The sequence below is a fragment of the Telopea speciosissima genome, chromosome 9, assembly GCF_018873765.1.
Source record: "Telopea speciosissima isolate NSW1024214 ecotype Mountain lineage chromosome 9, Tspe_v1, whole genome shotgun sequence".
In the NCBI taxonomy this organism is placed as follows: domain Eukaryota; kingdom Viridiplantae; phylum Streptophyta; class Magnoliopsida; order Proteales; family Proteaceae; genus Telopea; species Telopea speciosissima.
The window spans coordinates 29,616,519-29,636,001 of record NC_057924.1 but is presented as its reverse complement, the minus strand read 5'-3'; the positions used below and the strand labels follow the sequence as shown (position 1 = coordinate 29,636,001).

Here is a 19,483-nt window from a genome sequence, read left to right as displayed (position 1 = left end):
GGTACGGACCCATCTATTGCTACGACGTGGATCCATGAAATGGAGAAGTTATTCGAGTTCCTGCTGTGTTCGGATGCCCAGAAAGTTTTATGTGCCGCCTACAAGCTACAAGGTGAAGTTGATCAATGGTGGCAGATGACAAAGACCATTCTATGTGCTGAAGGGAAGGTGATAACCTAGGAAGATTTTAAGGTGGCTTTCAACAATAAATATTTTCCTCCCAGTGTCAGAAAACAGAAAATGATGGAGTTTGTACAACTCACACAAGGAAGCCAATCTGTGATGGCTTATGAAAGAAAATTTGAAGAACTGTCAAAGTATGCTCCGCATATGGTGGCTACTGAGGAGCTGAGGGCTGAACAGTTTGAGCAAGGATTGAGGCCTGATGTTAGAAAAGCAGTGGCTACATTTCAGTTGAAGACTTACACTGAGGTCATTCAGAAGGCCCAGATCTATGAAGTAGTTGACAAAGGGAACACCCAACCTGAGGGTGAGACTCTGAAGAAAAAGTTCAAGCCATATAACTTTAAAGGAAAGTGGGTGACAAACCAAAAGAAGAGATCCCAAGATAAGGGATCCAGAGTGGAATGTCTCAAGTGTGGCAAGAGCCACAAGGGAGAATGCTTGATGGGTACAACAACTTGTTTCAAGTGTGGTAAGAGTGGACACTATGCAAGAGACTGCAAGTCTGGTGGTGGTTACCAATGGCCTGAGAAGACTGAGCATATTGGCAAGAAAGTGATGGAAAACCAGAAACAAAAGACTCCTGGAAGAGTTTATACTTTGACTACCAAGGACGCTGAAGTTTCACCTTCAGTGGTAGCAGGTATAACTTCTTCTTATGACTATTATATTATTGATATATATATCATGTTCTATACTAAGATATATTAGAATGTGATGTATAAATGATGTTATGTTCCATGTCTATGTTTATGGTTGACAGGTATAATGAGTGTTTCTGGTATGCCTGCCTATGTCTTATTTGATTCGGGGTCTACGCACTCTTTTGTTTCTTATGAGTTTGCCAGTATGATGGATGTGGAACCCAAGAATATGGATTGTCCGTTGTGTGTGTCTACACCTTCTGGACATGTTATAGAGACTGATGTGATCTATGAGTTATGTGCTATAGATATTAATGGGAAGAGACTTGAGGCCAACCTAGTGTTACTAGATATGAAAGGCTTTGATGTAATACTAGGGATGGATTGGCTGACAACTTATCATGCCAGTGTGTTATGTTTTGAAAAGTTGGTGGTTCTAAGACCAATTGGTGAACCAGAATTTAAAATTTCTGGAGTTAAGATTGGAGCACCACCATCAATGATGATTTCTGCTTTACAAGCTAGGAAGTTGCTAAGGCAGGGTTGCCAAGGATTCTTGGCAGCAGTTCATGACACTACAGCCAAAGAATTGTTGATAACTGATGTACCTATAGTGTGTGATTTTATAGATGTCTTTCCGGAGGATTTACCTGGAATACCTCTAGACAGAGGGGTAGAGTTCGGTATTGAACTTTTACTCGACACGGTGCCGATTTCAAAGGTACCGTATAGGATGGCTCCTATTGAGTTGAAGGAATTGAAAGAGCAATTACAAGAGTTACTAGACAAGGGTTTTATTAGACCAAGTGTTTCCCCCTGGGGAGCTCCAGTGCTTTTTGTAAAGAAGGATGGTACAATGAGAATGTGCATCGAGGTTTTATATTTTTTGGAAAATTTACACATACCACCCCTGAGGTTTGACGAAAGGATATTTTCACCCCCAATTTTGGAAAATTCTGCGAACCCCCCTGAGGTTTGCAAACGATAACAAATAAGCCCATTCCGTCAGTTCATGACTAACATTGTTAAAAATTAGACTTGAACTGACAGAATTGCCCTTCTAAGAAGAACCCAAAAACAAAAAAAGAAAACAAAAACAAAACAAAACCTGCAACTCATCTTCCCCAAAATCGATTGGGGAAGATGAGTTGCAACCATCCCAAAACGTTCTGCCAGTGACTCAGATTTACTGGGTTTGCTCAACTTGGGCTTCTTCAGCTCCGGTGTTTGTGGTTGTTGATGCTACTGTAGATTTCTTTGTTCTCCGATGAAGCTGGATTTGGGATTCCTCTTGGATCGTCTTCTAGATGGGTTCTTAGATGATTCTGTTTCACTTTCTCTGTCCTGCACAACCGACCAAGCATCGACGGCAAAAGAAAACTCAGGATCTACCAAACGAAAGCTTTTCTTCGGAAGAGGCCTTGGTAAAGCCAAAAAGGAAGACAGAAGAGAAAGAATATATTGCACATACGCTAATCAGGATGCTAAAACTATAGGTTAACCTCGAAATTCACGGCCAAGGGAAAAAGAAAAAAAATCCATTCTAAATTTCTAATAACCAAAGGATACACAAAATGGATTAACAGATCCACAAGAACCAGAAAACAATAACAAAAAGGTTCCATCTACTTACTCGAATCTCACAATATCATTATCCAACACAGATAATGAAGGAAAGCTAAAGAAAACAGAAGCCAAAAGGAAACGATGGAAAAAAAAAGTAGATATTTTTCACAAGCGGAGTCCACCAAAACCTCGAAAACTGAAGAAAGTAACATCTCGGAGCAAATCTTAGAGAAAAAGAGCATGCTTTTTTATCAAGGAATTGAAAATGAAATTAGAATCCAAGCTCAGAAGAAGCAAATCAGATAAACTAATTGCGCGCTAAGCTTCAAAAGCATATGAGACTATGAGAGCGATAGATCTGAAATCATACCTAGAACTGCTACAAAACTCATAAAGCTTTCCTCGGTTAGAAAAGATGATAAGAGCGACCTCAGCATCGCAGAGAACTGAAAGATGAGAGAGCAAAAGATCTCACGCAACAAACTCCAGGTTTCAGTCCCATAGAAGAAAGGGTATTGAAACCTGCAACTCATCTTCCCCAATCAGGTTTTTTTTTATTTTTTATTTGCAAGGGTACGAAAATGAACTGGTTCTTCAATGCTTTCCCAAATTTCAGAATGAATTCAATACACATCCCAAGAATCAATACATATAATCCATTGTTGAATAACAGAGTATGAATTTAAAAGGGTCTATTAGCAATTAAAATGATCCATTAGTTGTGCTTTTGATGGCACATCTCACTCTGTCACAGATGGGCAAAATGTGTATTCTAATGCTTTTGATGGCAATTACGACACACTAGTTGCTGCTCTTAACAGAATTGGATATGGTCAGATGCCCATTTCCAAGAGTGATGGTGAACAAATCAGAGTTTAGGGTTAGGGTTTGAGGGTGGAGCAGAGAGTGATGGTGAAGATGGTGATGATTCGGTTCAGGCAAAGAGGTTGAAGAAGAGTGATTGAGTGGCAAATGTTTTGGGATGGTTGCAACTCATCTTCCCCAATCGATTTTGGGGAAGATGAGTTGCAGGTTTTGTTTTGTTTTTGTTTTGTTTTTTTTTTTTTTTGAGTTCTTCTTAGAAGGGCAATTCCGTCAGTTCAAGTCTAATTTTTAACAGTATTAGTCATGAATTGACGGAATGGACTTATTTATTATCGTTCGCAAACCTCAGGGGGGTACGCAGAATTTTCCAAAACTGGGGGGTGAAAATATCCTTTCGTCAAACCTCAGGGGTGGTATGTGTAAATTTCCCATTTTTTTTTTAACGGCGTTTTCAAAGAAATGCTATTGTATGTCACAATACAACAGTGTTTATAAATAAATGCTGTATAAAGTAATAGTTTTCAGCGAAAAAAACCCCAAAATCATTTTCACTTCCCCGTGCTTTCCATCTCTCTCTCTCAAAAACCTTTTCGTTTCCCCCACTCTTTCCATCTCTCTCTCAAAGTTCTCTCAAATCTTTTTCCTCTCTCAACCGTCAAACTTCTCTGAAATTTCTTTCAAATGACAGAGCAACGATGAATCAGCGCACCAATTCTCACAAGTCCCACAAGGTTCGATCCCATTGAACCCTTCTCCTCTGCTTTTTTCTTACATATTTTGATTTGTCAGAAAGTATTAGTTCTTGTTTTTGATCTGTTGTTAGTATTTCAAGTTTTTTGTCCAATATTCTTTTGTTTAGGGTTTTTGTAGTTAAATTCTGTTGTTTTAAATTTTATTTTTTTTAATCTTTAACTCTCCTCTCTCTCGCTCTCTCTGTTTCTGCTTCGATTCATTCTGTGTTTATCTTTGGATTTGCTTATGTAGTTTATATATGTATGAACATGTAGTTTTGATCTTTGAGGGGGGAGAGTATTTTCTACTTCTCTCTTCCATCTTCGTTTATTCGATTCTTTTGCTTCGTTTGACCACCAAAAAAGATGTGTTTGATTTCTGGAATTCTAATGGGGATCGTCATCGGCATCGCTTTGAGGGCATGAGCTTTATGGAGCTTTATAGAGCTTTATGGCCTGTGGGGTGTTGATATATCATACTACAGTACTACTACTACTGGGTATGGTCGTATGGACTGAAAATTAAGAAGTGAGAGAGAGAGAGACCTTTTAAGCTGTGGGCTGAGGTAGCTTGCTTGCGGAGGAGTACCCTTTGTGTAGTTGGCTTTTGGCACAAGGACCAAGAGCCCTTTGAGAGAGTGTGAGGTTGACATGACGCTCTAACCATTCACTTTCCATCTTCAGGCAGGCCTCTCAGGATGGAGACAACAAACAGTGGCACAATAGGGGGAGAGACTAGACACTTAGAGAGAAAACAAAAGTTGGAAGCCGGGGTGGGGTGGGGACATGGGTTATGAGATATGATTGGGACTTATTCCTCGACGATGCTCGCTCTCTTTTTAGCTCTACTGAAGGGAGGAAGGAGGTTTGCCAAAAAAAAAAAAAAAAGGGAGGAAGGAAGGAAGGGTAGGGGAATTGAGGTGGAGTGATAGGGTGGGGGACATAGGACAACCACTCAGAGTAGTGTCCGGATTTTGGGGGACATGGATAATACCCAACTTCTATCTGGGTTTCTTCTTTTTCTTTGATGGCTGGATGCAGTTGGGGCTGGAGTTGGATTTGTGGGGAGTGGCATTGGGGCTGGAGTAGATCCTAGAATAGATACAGGCTTCAAGCAGTCTATTTACCAATTTCCACATTCTGTTAAAAGTTCAACTTTTCCTGCAGGGGGATATGGGTGTAGTTGATCATTATAAACATTCTCAAACAAAGAAGGAGAGTTCATTGCATGTTTCACTGTCCATAGAGGACCTGTATGGCATTTGTAAGTCACTCAAAGATGGGTTCCAAAACCATGGATTTCGCAATCCAAGGTGCATTCCAATACCATGTAATGTGGCAAAGACATGCATGATCAACATTACTGCCGATTCAGAGAGGACATCACCTTTCAGTCAGCCTTAATCCTTCCAGTTATCACCACAAATCCGCATATTTTTTACGTACTTCTTAGTTCCTCAATTGAAATTACAATTTTCTACGCATCTCAAACTTCGAAAAGAGGATTGTCCTTATCCTCAGTTAAATCAATAGAACCTATAAACAAATCATAGTACACAAACCAGGTTGTTCAATGCATAATCAGCCAACTCAAATCAACCAGGAAAGATAATTCACAATAGCAAAATCCTGCTAGTCATCCATCGTTTGACTGAGGTAACCAAGATATTTTTCTGACTAATTTTTGTGATGGTGAAAAGTGAAAACAGTAGAATTTGAGCTAATTTGGATTTGTTTTGATAAAAAAAAGGTGGGGAAAAAGAAAATAGAATAGGTTTTACTTTCATCTTTGTTCTATTTGTTTCTAAGTGTGTTTAGGATGTCAGATTTCTGATATCTTGTTCGGTTCTGAATTCTGATCATTGGATTTATTAGAAATTACCTAGCTCTAATTACTAGTTGCTGTGGATGTATCGGACAGAAATTAATTCAATTTTAAAATTACAGCCGATACTGGCCGGACAAGATCCAATTCCAAACTATTTGTATAATATCGGCAGACACTGATACCAATAATATACCTATACTTGTACCTATAACCTGCAGTGACACCAACTGTTCTCTGAGAGTGAAACTCTAATGCTGTGGAAAGATGATGATGGTGATGATGGTGACAGTGATTCTTGTACTTACCCTCAAAATTTAATTTCTTTTCAGATGGTTAGAACATAATCATTCTGATTAGTGACTACACCAGAGTAAGTAGCCACCAGTTAATAACCCAAATGAGTGTTACTTGGACTACTTGAGCCTAAGTTCTTTGTTTTGGAGGTGAGAGAGGTAAGTGGAGGTTGTGGAATTTCTGTCCTTAATCAATGCTTTCTTTACAACTAATGTCATATAGATCTTTTTAACCCCTTCTCCCTCGTCTCCCTAGAAAGAGAACATCATGTTGGGAAGGAGGAGAGACAGGGATATTGGGGGAATTGAGATTCTCATTTGTTTGTTTATCACAGATTGCTGAATCAGAAAAGGACATAATGACAGATTGTTCTGCACTTTTGTACATAAAATCAACAAAAAAGATTTACAGAATTGAAATACCCATAAGAATTGCAGAGGAAAGAAGATGAAGAAGAAGAAGACAGCTTTGTGAGTTTTGGAAGGAGGTAAGTGCCAAAACTAAAACAAATAATGGAGTCTTTATTCAATATGAAAAGCTCCTTTGATCTTGACTAGTCATTTTCATTTTTCCTTCTCCCAACAAAGGAAGTTCCAGCTAGCCCACATCAGACCTTTGGGGGTGCACTGACTACATCACCAGTTCCTTGTACCCCTTTTTAAGTGGTATTTCATGGCTATTCTTTCATTCATGTCACCTCTTACTAAGCTGTGGCAATTGCCAACAAAATTTGCAGAGAAAAGGAAGATATCCCAACCTGGAAAGGGCCGGGTTTATCGGATCCTGTCCAATTAAAGGAATTAAGAAACAGAGAGTGAGAGAGACCTGACTAGATGAGATTGAGATAGCAAGCTCTAACTTTTGCTTTAATTCTTTTTTTTTTTTTTTCTTCTAATATACAAATGCCAAACATGATCTCAATTTCTCAACCAACTTAGCTTTGAAGATCATAAGATCATATAAGAAAAGAAACTCCCACATAAAATTATCCAACATTTAAAAAAAAAAAAAAGGAATTTAACCCCAAATTATAAAGATCTAAAAGAAGATTCTTTAATTTAATACATTTTCAAGAAAAAAAAATAATAATACCCAACCCATCTCCCTTTCACTCTTGCTCTGTCATATTGAGTAGAAGATCTTTTAAGAATTCTACTGTTTTAATGGTGCAAGAGATAATGTTGTAGGAGTCTATTAGCTTCCCTTAGACCACTGAAATAAGCTCCATGGGTTGTAGAATAGTGTGTTCTGTATGTAGCTTCCCCTGAAAATAGAATTTGAAGAGGAGGAGAAGCTCCTTCATCAAAGTCACTGTTGCTACTTTGTGGCAATGGCTCTGCCATTAAATCAAAATCATGGCCGCTCGACCCCACTGCTACATAACTGTAAGAACCCATGAACAAAGGATTGTTTCCCCATTTGCTCCTTAGAACCCTAGTGAACTTTATCTTCTTCCCATGACTATGATTGCACTCCACAGAATTCGCATCTTTGGGTGTTTTTACTTACATAAATACAGTAGTATTAATAATCTTTTAGAGAAAATTAAGAGAAAAGATTTTCAGCTCTTTTTAAGCATGCTCTATTGACTTCGACGATTATATCACATTTTTATTTGAATTGATTCATATGAGAAAATAAAATATTTAATTGCATAAGGACTATCTTAGATGAGGTAATGTAATTATAAGAATCAATATTGTATTATTGTACATAGTTGTCAAGATAACGCCAGGTTGATGCCTAGGTGACAAGGAACCTATTTAAGTCGAAGTGATTGGTCACCTTATGTGCCAAGGAGCCCAGATCTTTCCCTGCACATTTTATAGATTCTTAATCATTTCTCAATTTCTTGCCTAATATTTTTCTATAATAGTATAATGTTTTTCTTACCCGACTTATTTTTATTCATGCGTGGAACCTCCCTCTCTTGCTATATCCTATATTCTCTCCTCCCTATATTCCTTCTTTCACTGCAACTCCCCCCTCTTTCCTATTTCTTCTTTGACTCCACGATTCTCTCCTTGTTTCCTTCTCTCTCTAATTCTCACCACAATCTCCTGGGTGAACGATAGATCGTTCACGTGGTTGAGCTCTTCTCCCATGGTTTTCTTTTTTTTTTTTTTTTTTTGTAAATCAATGGACCCACCTATAAGTCCAAAAAAATAAAAATAAAGTTTCTCTTTAATGGCTTCCATCTAGAATTGATCCTTAAACCTCTTTTATTATTTATAAGATCCTAACCACTAGGCTAATCAACTTACACATTAATAGGCTTATAAATAAATATATTTAAAAAATAATTATATATAATCTTGCACCGGGAAATAAATAAATAAGCATATGCTACACTAATAAAATACTAGTAAGGTATATATACCTCTAGTGTGCTAATCAACCAAAAATTCCACCCTTCATTGGTCCACCACTGGTACAGATTCTGTACACAAGGTGAAAAGTCCAAATTACCCACGCATTTTGGGCACGGGTATTACATCCCTCCCTCCTTATAAAAATTCCGTCCTCAAAATTTACATACCTGGATCGGTGAAAAGTTTTGGATACTTTCTCTGCATATCATCTTCGTTTCCCACGAAGCCTCGTGAATGCCGTGATTATTCCAAAGAACTTTCATGTATAATATAGTGCGATTCCGTAGGACTTGCTCTTTACGATCCAAAATCCGAATAGGGATTTCTTCATAGGATAGGTCTTCTCTTAGCTACAACGGTTCATAACTCAAGATGTGTGATGGGTCTGCAATGTATTTCCTGAGTAATGAGATGTGAAAGACATCATGTATTCCAGCTAAAGTTGGAGGTAGTGCAAGTCGGTAAGCTACTGGTCTGACCCTCTGCAAAATCTTGAACGGACCAATGAATTTATGGCTAAGCTTCCCTTTCTTGCCAAATGTTACTACTTCCTTCATTGGTGCAATCTTCAAGAAAACACTATCTCCCACATTGAATTCCAGCTCCTTCCTTTTTATGTTGGCATAGCTCTTCTGTCTGTCTTGCACTACCTTGATTCTTTTCTGTATGAGCTATATCTTCTCCTGAGCTTCTTGTATCAATTCTGATCCCATAACTTTTAGTTCGGCAACCTCATTCCAGTGAAGAGGAGATCGGCATTTGCTACCATATAATGCTTCATATGGGGTCATACCAATGGTTGCCTGGAAACTATTGTTATATGCAAATTCAACTAGAGGCAAGTGTTTCTCCCAGCTTCCTTTCAAGTCTAGAGCACCAGCTCTCAACATGTCTTCAAGTGTTGGATCCTCTCTGACTGTCCATCTTTTTGCGGGTGAAAAGTTGTACTAAACTTTAGTCCAGTCCTTAAGGCTTTATGTAGGCTCTTCCAAAATTTGGACGTGAACCTTGGGTCTCTGTCTAAGACTATTGAAATTGGTACTTCCATGAAGTTTGACTATCACATCAATACACAACTGAGTCAACTTCTCCAAAGAATACTTCATAGAGAAAGCAATGAAATGTTCCAACTTGGTTAGACGGTCTACCACTACCTAAACTGAATCATGTCCCTTAGGGGTCTTCAGTAGTGCAGTGACAAAGTCCATGCTTATATGTTCCCATTTCCAATATGGAATTTCAAATGGATGCAACAATCCTGATGGTCTCTAATGCTCAACTTTCACTTGCTAACAAATCAAACATTTTTCCACATATAGAGCAATTTCTCTCTTCATATTGTTCCACCAATAATGTTCCTTTAGATCCCAGTACATCTTGGTAGCACCCGGATGAATGGTGTAAGAAGAATAATGGGCCTCCTTCAAAATTAACTCCTTCAGCTCAGTGTCATCTGGAATACACAAGTGAGTGCCATACATCATAACTTCGTCCTCTATTAATTGGAACTGTGTTTGTTTCCCTGCTTGGATTTCACCTCTGATCTTCACCATGTAAGGGTCTGTAGTCTGAGCTAATTTAATCTGGTCAATTAATGATGGTTGGATAATCAATTTGGAAAACAATGTTGCGGGGCAACTGACTGTCAATTCTAGTTCCAAGTTCCTGATGTCCTCCTGAAGATGTATCTACTTAATCAAAATAGTTGTTATCCTTGTGATTTTTTGCTCAATGCATCTGCAACCATATTCGCCTTCCCTGGATGGTAGTGAATATCATAATCATAGTCCTTTATTAGCTCTAACCAACGTCTCTGTCTCATATTCAGTTCTTTCTGGGTGAAGAAGTACTTCAAGCTCTTGTGATCTATGTAAATCTCACACTTCTCACCATACAAGTAATGTCGCCAAATTTTGACCGCGAACACCACTACTACCAATTCTAAATCACGTGTGAGATAGTTCTTCTCATGATCTTTCTTTCAATTGCCTCAAAGCGTAGGCTGCCATCTTGCCATGTTATATAAGCATGCAACCCAAACCTCTGTATGAAGCATCATTGTAAATAACCATCCCTCCAGTTCCTACTGGTACAGTCAATACTGGTGTTGTCACCAATATGTGCTCTGACCAATTAAATTTCACACCCATCCTGGTAAGTCTTGTTCAAGGTATAGCGATATTGGAGAAGCCTTCAATAAATCTTTTGTAATAACCTGCCAAGCCCAAAGCTTTTGATCTCAGTAACTATGGTCGGTCTAGCCCAATTTGTAACTACCTTGACTTTAGTAGGATCAACTGAAATGCCCCTAGCTGATATAAAATGACCCAGAAATATGACTTGGTCGAGTCAAAAATCACACTTGCTCAACTTGGCATATAATTGTTTTTCTCTGAGTCTCTGCAGTACAACCCTTAAATGTTTTTCATGATTTTCTTTATTCTTGGAATATATTAAGATATCATCTATAAATACAATAACAAATTTTTCCAAGAAGTCATGGAATACTCTATTCATCAAGTCCATAAATGCAGCTGGTGCAGTACTCAACCCAAATGGCATAACGACAAACTCATAGTGGCCATAACGAGTTTTGAATGTAGTCTTTGGTATGTCTTCTCCTTCAATCTTTAACTGATGGTACCCAGATCTCAAGTCAATTTTAGAAAAGATACTTGCATCCTGCAACTGACAATCAATTCTAGTTCCAAGTTCCTGATGTCCTCTTGAAGATGTATCTACTTAATCAAAATAGCTATTATCCTTGTGATTTTTTGGTCAATGCATCTGCAACCATATTCATCTTCCCTGGATGGTAGTGAATGTCATAATCATAGTCCTTTATTAGCTCTAACCAACGTCTCTGTCTCATATTCAGTTCTTTATGGGTGAAGGAGTACTTCAAGCTCTTGTGATCTATGTAAATCTCACACTTCTCACCATACAAGTAATGCCGCCAAATTTTGACCGCGAACACCACTGCTACCAATTCTAAATCATGTGTGAGATAGTTCTTCTCATGATCTTTCAATTGCCTCAAAGCATAGGCTACCATCTTGCCATGTTATATAAGCATGCAGCCTAAACCTCTGTGTGAAGCATCATTATAAATAACCATCCCTCAAGTTCCTACTGGTACAGCCAATACTGGTGTTGTCACCAATCTGTGCTCTGACCAATTAAATTTCACACCCATCCTGGTAAGTCTTGTTCAAGGTATAGCGATATTGGAGAAGCCTTCAATAAATCTTTTGTAATAACCAGCCAAGCCCAAAGCTTCTGATCTCAATAACTATGGTCGGTCTAGTCCAATTTGTAACTACCTTGACTTTAGTAGGATCAACTAAAATCCCCCTAGCTGATATAAAATGACCCAAAAATATGACTTGGTCGAGCCAAAAATCACACTTGTTCAACTTGGCATATAATTGCTTTTCTCTGAGTCTCTGTAGTACAACCTTTAAATGTTTCTCATGATTTTCTTTATTATTGGGATATATTAAGATATCATCTATAAATACAATAACAAATTTTTCCTCTATTCATCAAGTCCATAAATGCAGCTGGTGCAATAGTCAACCCAAATGGCATAACGACAAACTCATAGTGGCCATAACGAGTTTTGAATGCAGTCTTTGGTATGTCTTCTCCTTCGATCTTTAACTGATGGTACCCAGATCTCAAGTCAATTTTAGAAAAGATACTTGCATCCTGCAACTGACAATCAATTCTAGTTCCAAGTTCCTGATGTCCTCTTGAAGATGTATCTACTTAATCAAAATAGCTATTATCCTTGTGATTTTTTGGTCAATGCATCTGCAACCATATTCGTCTTCCCTGGATGGTAGTGAATGTCATAATCATAGTCCTTTATTAGCTCTAACCAACGTCTCTGTCTCATATTCAGTTCTTTCTGGGTGAAGGAGTACTTCAAGCTCTTGTGATCTTTGTAAATCTCGCACTTCTCACCATACAAGTAATGCCGCCAAATTTTGACCGCGAACACCACTGCTACCAATTCTAAATCATGTGTGAGATAGTTCTTCTCATGATCTTTCAATTGCCTCAAAGCGTAGGCTACCATCTTGCCATGTTATATAAGCATGCAGCCTAAACCTCTGTGTGAAGCATCATTGTAAATAACCATCCCTCAAGTTCCTACTGGTACAGCCAATACTGGTGTTGTCACCAATCTGTGCTCTGACCAATTAAATTTCACACCCATCCTGGTAAGTCTTGTTCAAGGTATAGCGATATTGGAGAAGCCTTCAATAAATCTTTTGTAATAACCTGCCAAGCCCAAAGCTTCTGATCTCAATAACTAAGGTCAGTCTAGTCCAATTTGTAACCGCCTTGACTTTAGTAGGATCAACTGAAATCCCCCTAGCTGATATAAAATGACCCAGAAATATGACTTGGTCGAGCCAAAAATCACACTTGTACAACTTGGCATATAATTGCTTTTCTCTGAGTCTCTGTAGTACAACCTTTAAATGTTTCTCATGATTTTCTTTATTCTTGGGATATATTAAGATATCATCTATAAATACAATAACAAATTTTTCCAAGAAGTCATGGAATACTCTATTCATCAAGTCCATAAATACAGTTGGTGCAGTAGTCAACCCAACCCAAATGGCATAACGACAAACTCATAGTGGCCATAACGAGTTTTGAATGCAGTCTTTGGTATGTCTTCTCCTTTGATCTTTAACTGATGGTACCCAGATCTCAAGTCAATTTTAGAAAAGATACTTGCATCCTGCAACTGATAGAACAAGTCATCGATCCTGGGTAAAGGGTATCTATTCTTGATGGTCACCTTGTTAAGTTCTCTATAGTCAATGCACAATCTCAAGGTTCCATCCTTTTCCTTAACAAATAACACTGGTGCTCCCTAAGGAGACACACTAGGTCTGATATACCCTTTCTCTAATAACTCTTGCAGTTGGTCTTTCAACTCTTTCAGTTCTAATGGTGCCATTCGGTATGGTGCCTTAGAGATCAGCGTCGTATCAGGTGCTAGATTAATGGCAAATTCCAATTCCCTATCGGGTGGTAACCCAACAAGGTCATCAGGGAACACATCTGAGAAGTCTCTGATGATATGGATATCCTTCAACTGCTGCTCCTCATCCTTGAAATCAACTAGAGAAGCCAAAAAACCATGGCAACCTTGAGTGAGTAACTTCCTTGCACGTACTATTGATATCAAAGGTGGCTGCAGTCCCTTGCGACTCATATGGGGTAGTTTGGGATCCTGGAGATTTCCCCCCTGCCCTTATTCACTACCTTAAACAGGACTCAGATTTTGTCACTTATTACAGGCCGTAGCCTTTTTGGCTCGGTTCTTGTTTGATGGGGCCTGTCCCATCGTGCTTTGGGTTCTCTTCCCCTTGTCGGGTTCTTAGAGAATGCCTTCTTTTGTAGTTTTTCCTCCTTTTCTAATACAATCTTCTTACTTATCGAAAAAAAAAAAAGGTGATGCATGTTTACCCGTCCTCAACCCAATAAGCTTGAATTCATTATTATCCTTAGGTCTAAAAATTAACTCCTTCTCATAGCACTGTATACTAGCATGAAAAGTAGACAACCAATCCATGCCAAGTATGACATCAAAGTCTACCATGTCAAGAAGAATTAAGTTTACTAGCATATCTCTACCCTCTATCTAAACTAAACGTGACTCAAAAATAGTGTTTGCAGTCAAATTTTCTCCAAATGGTAGGGTCACCAATAAGGAGGGTCTTAACGGTTTAGGGTCAACACTAATCTTCTTAGAAAATGATTTAGATAGAAAGGAGTGTGTTGAACCCGAGTCAAATAATACATTGGCAGATATGGTGGAAATGTTCAGTGTACCTGAAATATATTCTAGGTTTTGGTTTTCATTTCCTAGTTCTGGATCCAATTCATCAATCGATCAAATTAATCATCAATTTATACAATAAATCAAGTCCTCAAATGTAGGCTTACCTGTAACCACTGTGGGTGAAGCCTCAGCATCCTCTGTCGTCAGAGTAGAAACTCTAGTCTGGGTCTTCTGTGCTTGACTTGCCTGCGTAGTCTGGTGTATCTGCTTCTATTGCTGCCTAGGGGGCTGCTATTGTCCCTGATGAGTAGGCTGCCCCTGATAAGATGGCCTATGAAATGTCATTTGCAGCCTGGGTGCTTGTGCAGTCTGCTTTTCATTCCGTGGGCACACTTTGAGATGGAGGTGTAGCACAATTTTTGTCTATATGGCCCTTTCCTCCACATCTAAAGCAATGCTCGGCTCCCTATCTGCATGGTCCACGATGGTACTTGCCACAATTTTGACAAGTACTCTGAGGTGTTTGCTCATGATGTGTCTTCTGATGCTTCTGGGATCTGTCATCCCTAGAGTGTTGTATCTCCATGGGCTTCTTGTCACACCCCAAACCACCCCCTGGGAGGATTAGGTAGGTGACCAGAATTGCATAACGGCAATCCACCAAATCCCACAGATCTAGAAGCAATTAATACACTCACGGACACACATCCTTAGCATTACCATAAGGAAAATTAGAGTGTTGCAGATAATCTACATTTATAAATAAAGAAAGAAGAAAGCCTAGTAATACGGGAAATGATTGTGATATATATACATAAGTAAGATTGTTCCATTTCCCAATACAACCCACAAACTAAATAATAAGATCTGATATATACATAAGCGGAAACAAAAGCAAATATGTACAGGGTGAGATAACTCAACCCCAAAAAGAAAAGAAGAAACTAAACTAGAAACAAGGACAGGAATAAACTCCTGACAAAATCAAAAAGGAGTCCCCGGGACAAAAAGCATCAAGAGCACCCTTCACAGGTCATCTTCAGTAACCACTGAGAACGCTCGCATTATCGACACGACCTTTGTCGGGGTCCATACCAATATCATCATAACCACCAAGGCTCTCCTCCGTGAAATGAGCCTCCACGCCATAGTGGCATCTATCTGTACAATCATCTAATAGAAAGAAAAAAACATATACAATAGAGTGTGAGCCCCACTAAGCCCGTGAGTAAAACATGTCATCATGCATGCATATGCAACCATAATCCACATGATCCTAGATGATATGCAAGTCTAGATTATTTATTAGCCACCTATCAATACAGCTAAGGTAGGTTAATGCTACTACAATCCCCAATACATGTATCCCGGGTGCGGGCTTGAATCCCCTTCCCGCGATACACCCATTGAGTTGTCGGAGAGGACCAGTCAGCTCCAGCGTACATACCATGGTCAGCCTGACCAGCCCCTGTGATTAAACTTGTGAGGTAACCGACTTAGTATCATAATTCACCTTTTCGGTGCTTCCCGGCTTGTAGCTCAAGGATCAAATTTGTTTGGCTTATAGCCATAATTCACCATTCGGTGCTTCCCAAACATATAGCTTGAGGCTTCTCGGCATATTTGCCCGAGGAATCCCAGCATATTGCTGAGGCTTCCCGGCGTATTCACCTGAGGTTTTACGGTAGTCCTCATAGTTATCCAACACCTTAACCCCTGTTGGCAAAGGTGCGTAGCACGGGTGATGAATCTCTAACCCCATGTCTATATGGCATCATATGAGTCAGGCGATGTCAATCGTATCCCATACTATGGGCTACCACAGGCCTCATATCCAAGCCGGCTACGACATCTAGTCTATCACAATCATCATGATATATTCAAACAGAGTTGATAAACAGTCACACGATGTGTAATAATTATGAAATTTAATTTTGATTAAGTAACACAGCATTATAATTGTAGAATCAATTGCTGGCATAATAATAATAATGTTACACGTACATACAGGATAACATTTCACTCACCTGGGTTTGGTTCTATGAGATCAGTTGTAGTTTCATTTCCGGTTGCAGTCTGGCAGTATACCTCGAGCGTGGGATCAAACTCTAAGTATAAATAAAAAATATGTCACTTAATATTCCAAACTATTTTTGGATGTCCTAGGGTTGATCTAAGCTCACTGGTTTGACTTGGTGCACAGTCGGACATCACTTGGAATTCTCTGGGCCTTGCACTGGGCTTTAAGTCCAACTCTCGGTGCATCACCCGGAGAATATGGTCTAGGGGTAGAATGGTCATTTACACCCTACAATACATGTATCAAGGCCACAACAACCACACAACACAGCCCCTAAGTCAGCAGTGTTGCAAGACCAACACAGGCAGGGTTTCCAAGCCCTACGGGGCCCACTTGGGTACCCAAGGTAAAAGTATATATGAACAGATGTGAGGAAGGGTATTTTGATCATTTACCTCCTCCTTACACTGTATACAGTACCATAGTGGAAGCCCCCAAAGTAGATCTACAAAATTACCCATTTTAATTCTTTGGGTGATGTGTGCATTGCCTAGAGCCTACTTAGAAAGTGAACAGGCTCCAATTCCTAGGTTTTGCACCATGGGCAGTGCCTTGATCAATCGCCCATGCATGTTAGGTCATCATGGACTCCATGGGGTGTAGTTTGCACTGGTCTTCATGGATTTTTACCTGGGCCCACCTCTTGGCTACCAGGAGCTACCTAGACAGCCCAGTAAATAGTAACCCAGTAGAGCTTCAGCTGCAAACCATGGATTTGGCTGCATGTAAGGGTTGTTTCACATGTGTTAGGGCAATCTAGGGTTGCTGCAACACATGGCTAGGCTGCATGTAGCCAGGGTACACAGATATGAGCCCAGATTGCCTATTCTTGGTGCAACAGTGCAGTGCAGTCTGGCACATGCATGGATTTCAGTCTCAGGTAGGTAACAACAACCAAAATCATGTCTCAAGGCTCAGATCTTCCATGCAACATGTTTGCATGTTAGATCTAAAGCCATACATGGCAGCCCCATAGTGTTTTGGGCAAGCCATGACCAAAACTCATCCAAAAACATAGAGATCTAGAGGGATGAATAGTAATAGCAATATGGCAGCATGTTTAAGGTATGATTTCATACCTGGAATATGCAGAGGTGGCTACTGGAACTGAGCTTGGAGGCAGGGACAGGTTGCCTTCCGTCTCTCTTCTTCTTTCCCTTCCTTTCTTCTTCCTCTCCTTCTCTTTTCTCTCTTTTCTCTCTTCTTTTTCTCTCCACGGTTTCAACAGTGTACAAACCTTCTAAAACTGAGTTGGGGTTCCCTATTTATAGACCAGCCCCCACTGAGGCATGTTTGTTTGCTTAGGCCCCTTTTGAAAATGCATTTTTAGACTGAGTTTAAGTCATTCTGGGCTCTCAGGTGGGGTCCACAGGGGTCCAAGGGTATGAGGTGGTCCCCCAGACTCCCTTCAACCTACAGAGGGTGCCCATGTCCAATATGGGTGGTCCCCACACTTCTACAGATTAAAATAATACATTTTTCCACTTTGGGCGATGTCTCTGGGTGATGTGTGCATCGCCCAGAGAATACAGCAAAGCTGTTTCACCTTGGGCTTGCACAGGGGTTTGACCCAGGGTTGGGGCCTTGTACCTATACCTCACCCAGGGCCTTTTGCACCTATTTTCAGGTGTGGGACCCACATTCATGGAGAGGAGAGAGAATACCTAGAGTCCAAGCAGTACATTATGCTGTGGGTAGTGCAACTACAAGGTTTTGCAATCCATCTTCTGACGTCCTCGGGGGTTCTCCATTAAATTCAATCACTGGAGTGATACTCCACAGTGTGCTTGGATGCCATGTCAGGGGTTCCTGTCCTTCAGTCAAAAATTCCAACCAATCAGGGGCAGGTTTGACATTTCTCCCCACCTTACAAAAATTTCATCCTCAAAATTTGCTTACCTTGTAGCTCGAAGAGCTAGGGATACTTTTCTTTCATTTTTTCTTCACGTTCCCATGAAGCCTCTTCTATGGGATTGTTTCCCCTTCGAACCTTTACAAAGACAACCATGCGGTTACGGAGATTACGTTCCTTCCTATCCAATATCTCCGTAGGCTGTTCTTTATAGGTCATATCCATGTCCAACAGTTCGCTTTTAGTTGAGAGTACATGTGTCGGGTTGTTGACATATTTTCTTAGCATCGACACATAAAAAACATCGTGGATGCCTGCAAAGATGGTGGTAGTGCCAGTCGGTACGCTTCAGGTCCCATTTTGTGGAGGATCTCATAAGGACCAATGAATCTTGGGCTCAGCTTGCCCTTCTTGTTAAAACGTAGCAATCCCTTTGTTGGAGATACCTAGAGGAATACCTTTTCTTTGACATTGAATTCAATATCCTTCCTCCGATTATCAGCATAACTCTTCTGCCTTGATTGGGCCCCTTTGATTTTCTCTCTAATGATATCTACCTTGTCACAGGTTGCTTGTATCGTCTCTGGCTTGAGATATTTCCGTTCTCCAACTTCGTCCCAATACAACGGGGTCCGGTACTTCCGACCATAGAGAGCTTCATACGGTGCCATGCCAATGGTGGACTGGTAACTATTGTTGTATGCGAATTTCACTAACGGTATGTGGGCATCCCAATTGTCATTCATTTCTAAGATACAGGCTCTGAGCATGTCTTCCAGAGTCTGGATGGTTCTTTTGGACTATCCGTCCGTCTGTAGATGGAAAGCCGTACTAAGATTTAGCTGAGATCCCAGTGCCTTTGGTAAGCTCCTCCAAAACCTTGAGGTAAATCGAGGATCCCTATCAGATACAATACTGACAGGCACGCCATGTAATCAGACTATATTTTCAATGTATACTTGGGCAAGCTTCTCCATCGAATAGTTTACCCTGATGGGGATGAAGTGAGCTGCTTTTGTCAGTCCGTCCACAATCACCCAAATTGCATTCATCCCTTTCTTAGTGTTAGGTAGATTTGTCACAAAATCCATAGTGATCCTTTCCCACTTCCATTCAGGTATAGGGAGTGGCTGCAGTAACCTATACAGTTGGTGTCTCTCTGCCTTTACTTGTTGGCAGGTGAGGCATTCAGACACGTATATTGCTTTGGTCTCCTTCATCCCAATCCACCACTAGTACTTCTTCAGATCCTTGTACATCTTCGTGCTTCCAGGGTGGATTGAATAGGGTGAGTTG

General features: G+C 40.0%; 1 protein-coding gene across 1 annotated transcript; it reads left to right on the top strand.

Moving 5' to 3' along the window:
- Positions 1 to 282: 282 nt before the first annotated feature.
- LOC122638814 lies at positions 283 to 5,353 on the top strand. Its single transcript, XM_043831662.1, has 4 exons — positions 283 to 826; positions 947 to 1,678; positions 3,148 to 3,266; positions 5,117 to 5,353. Exons 1-4 carry the CDS (start codon positions 283 to 285, stop codon positions 5,351 to 5,353), a joined length of 1,632 nt encoding a protein of 543 aa, XP_043687597.1.
- The last annotated feature ends 14,130 nt before the right edge of the window (positions 5,354 to 19,483 follow it).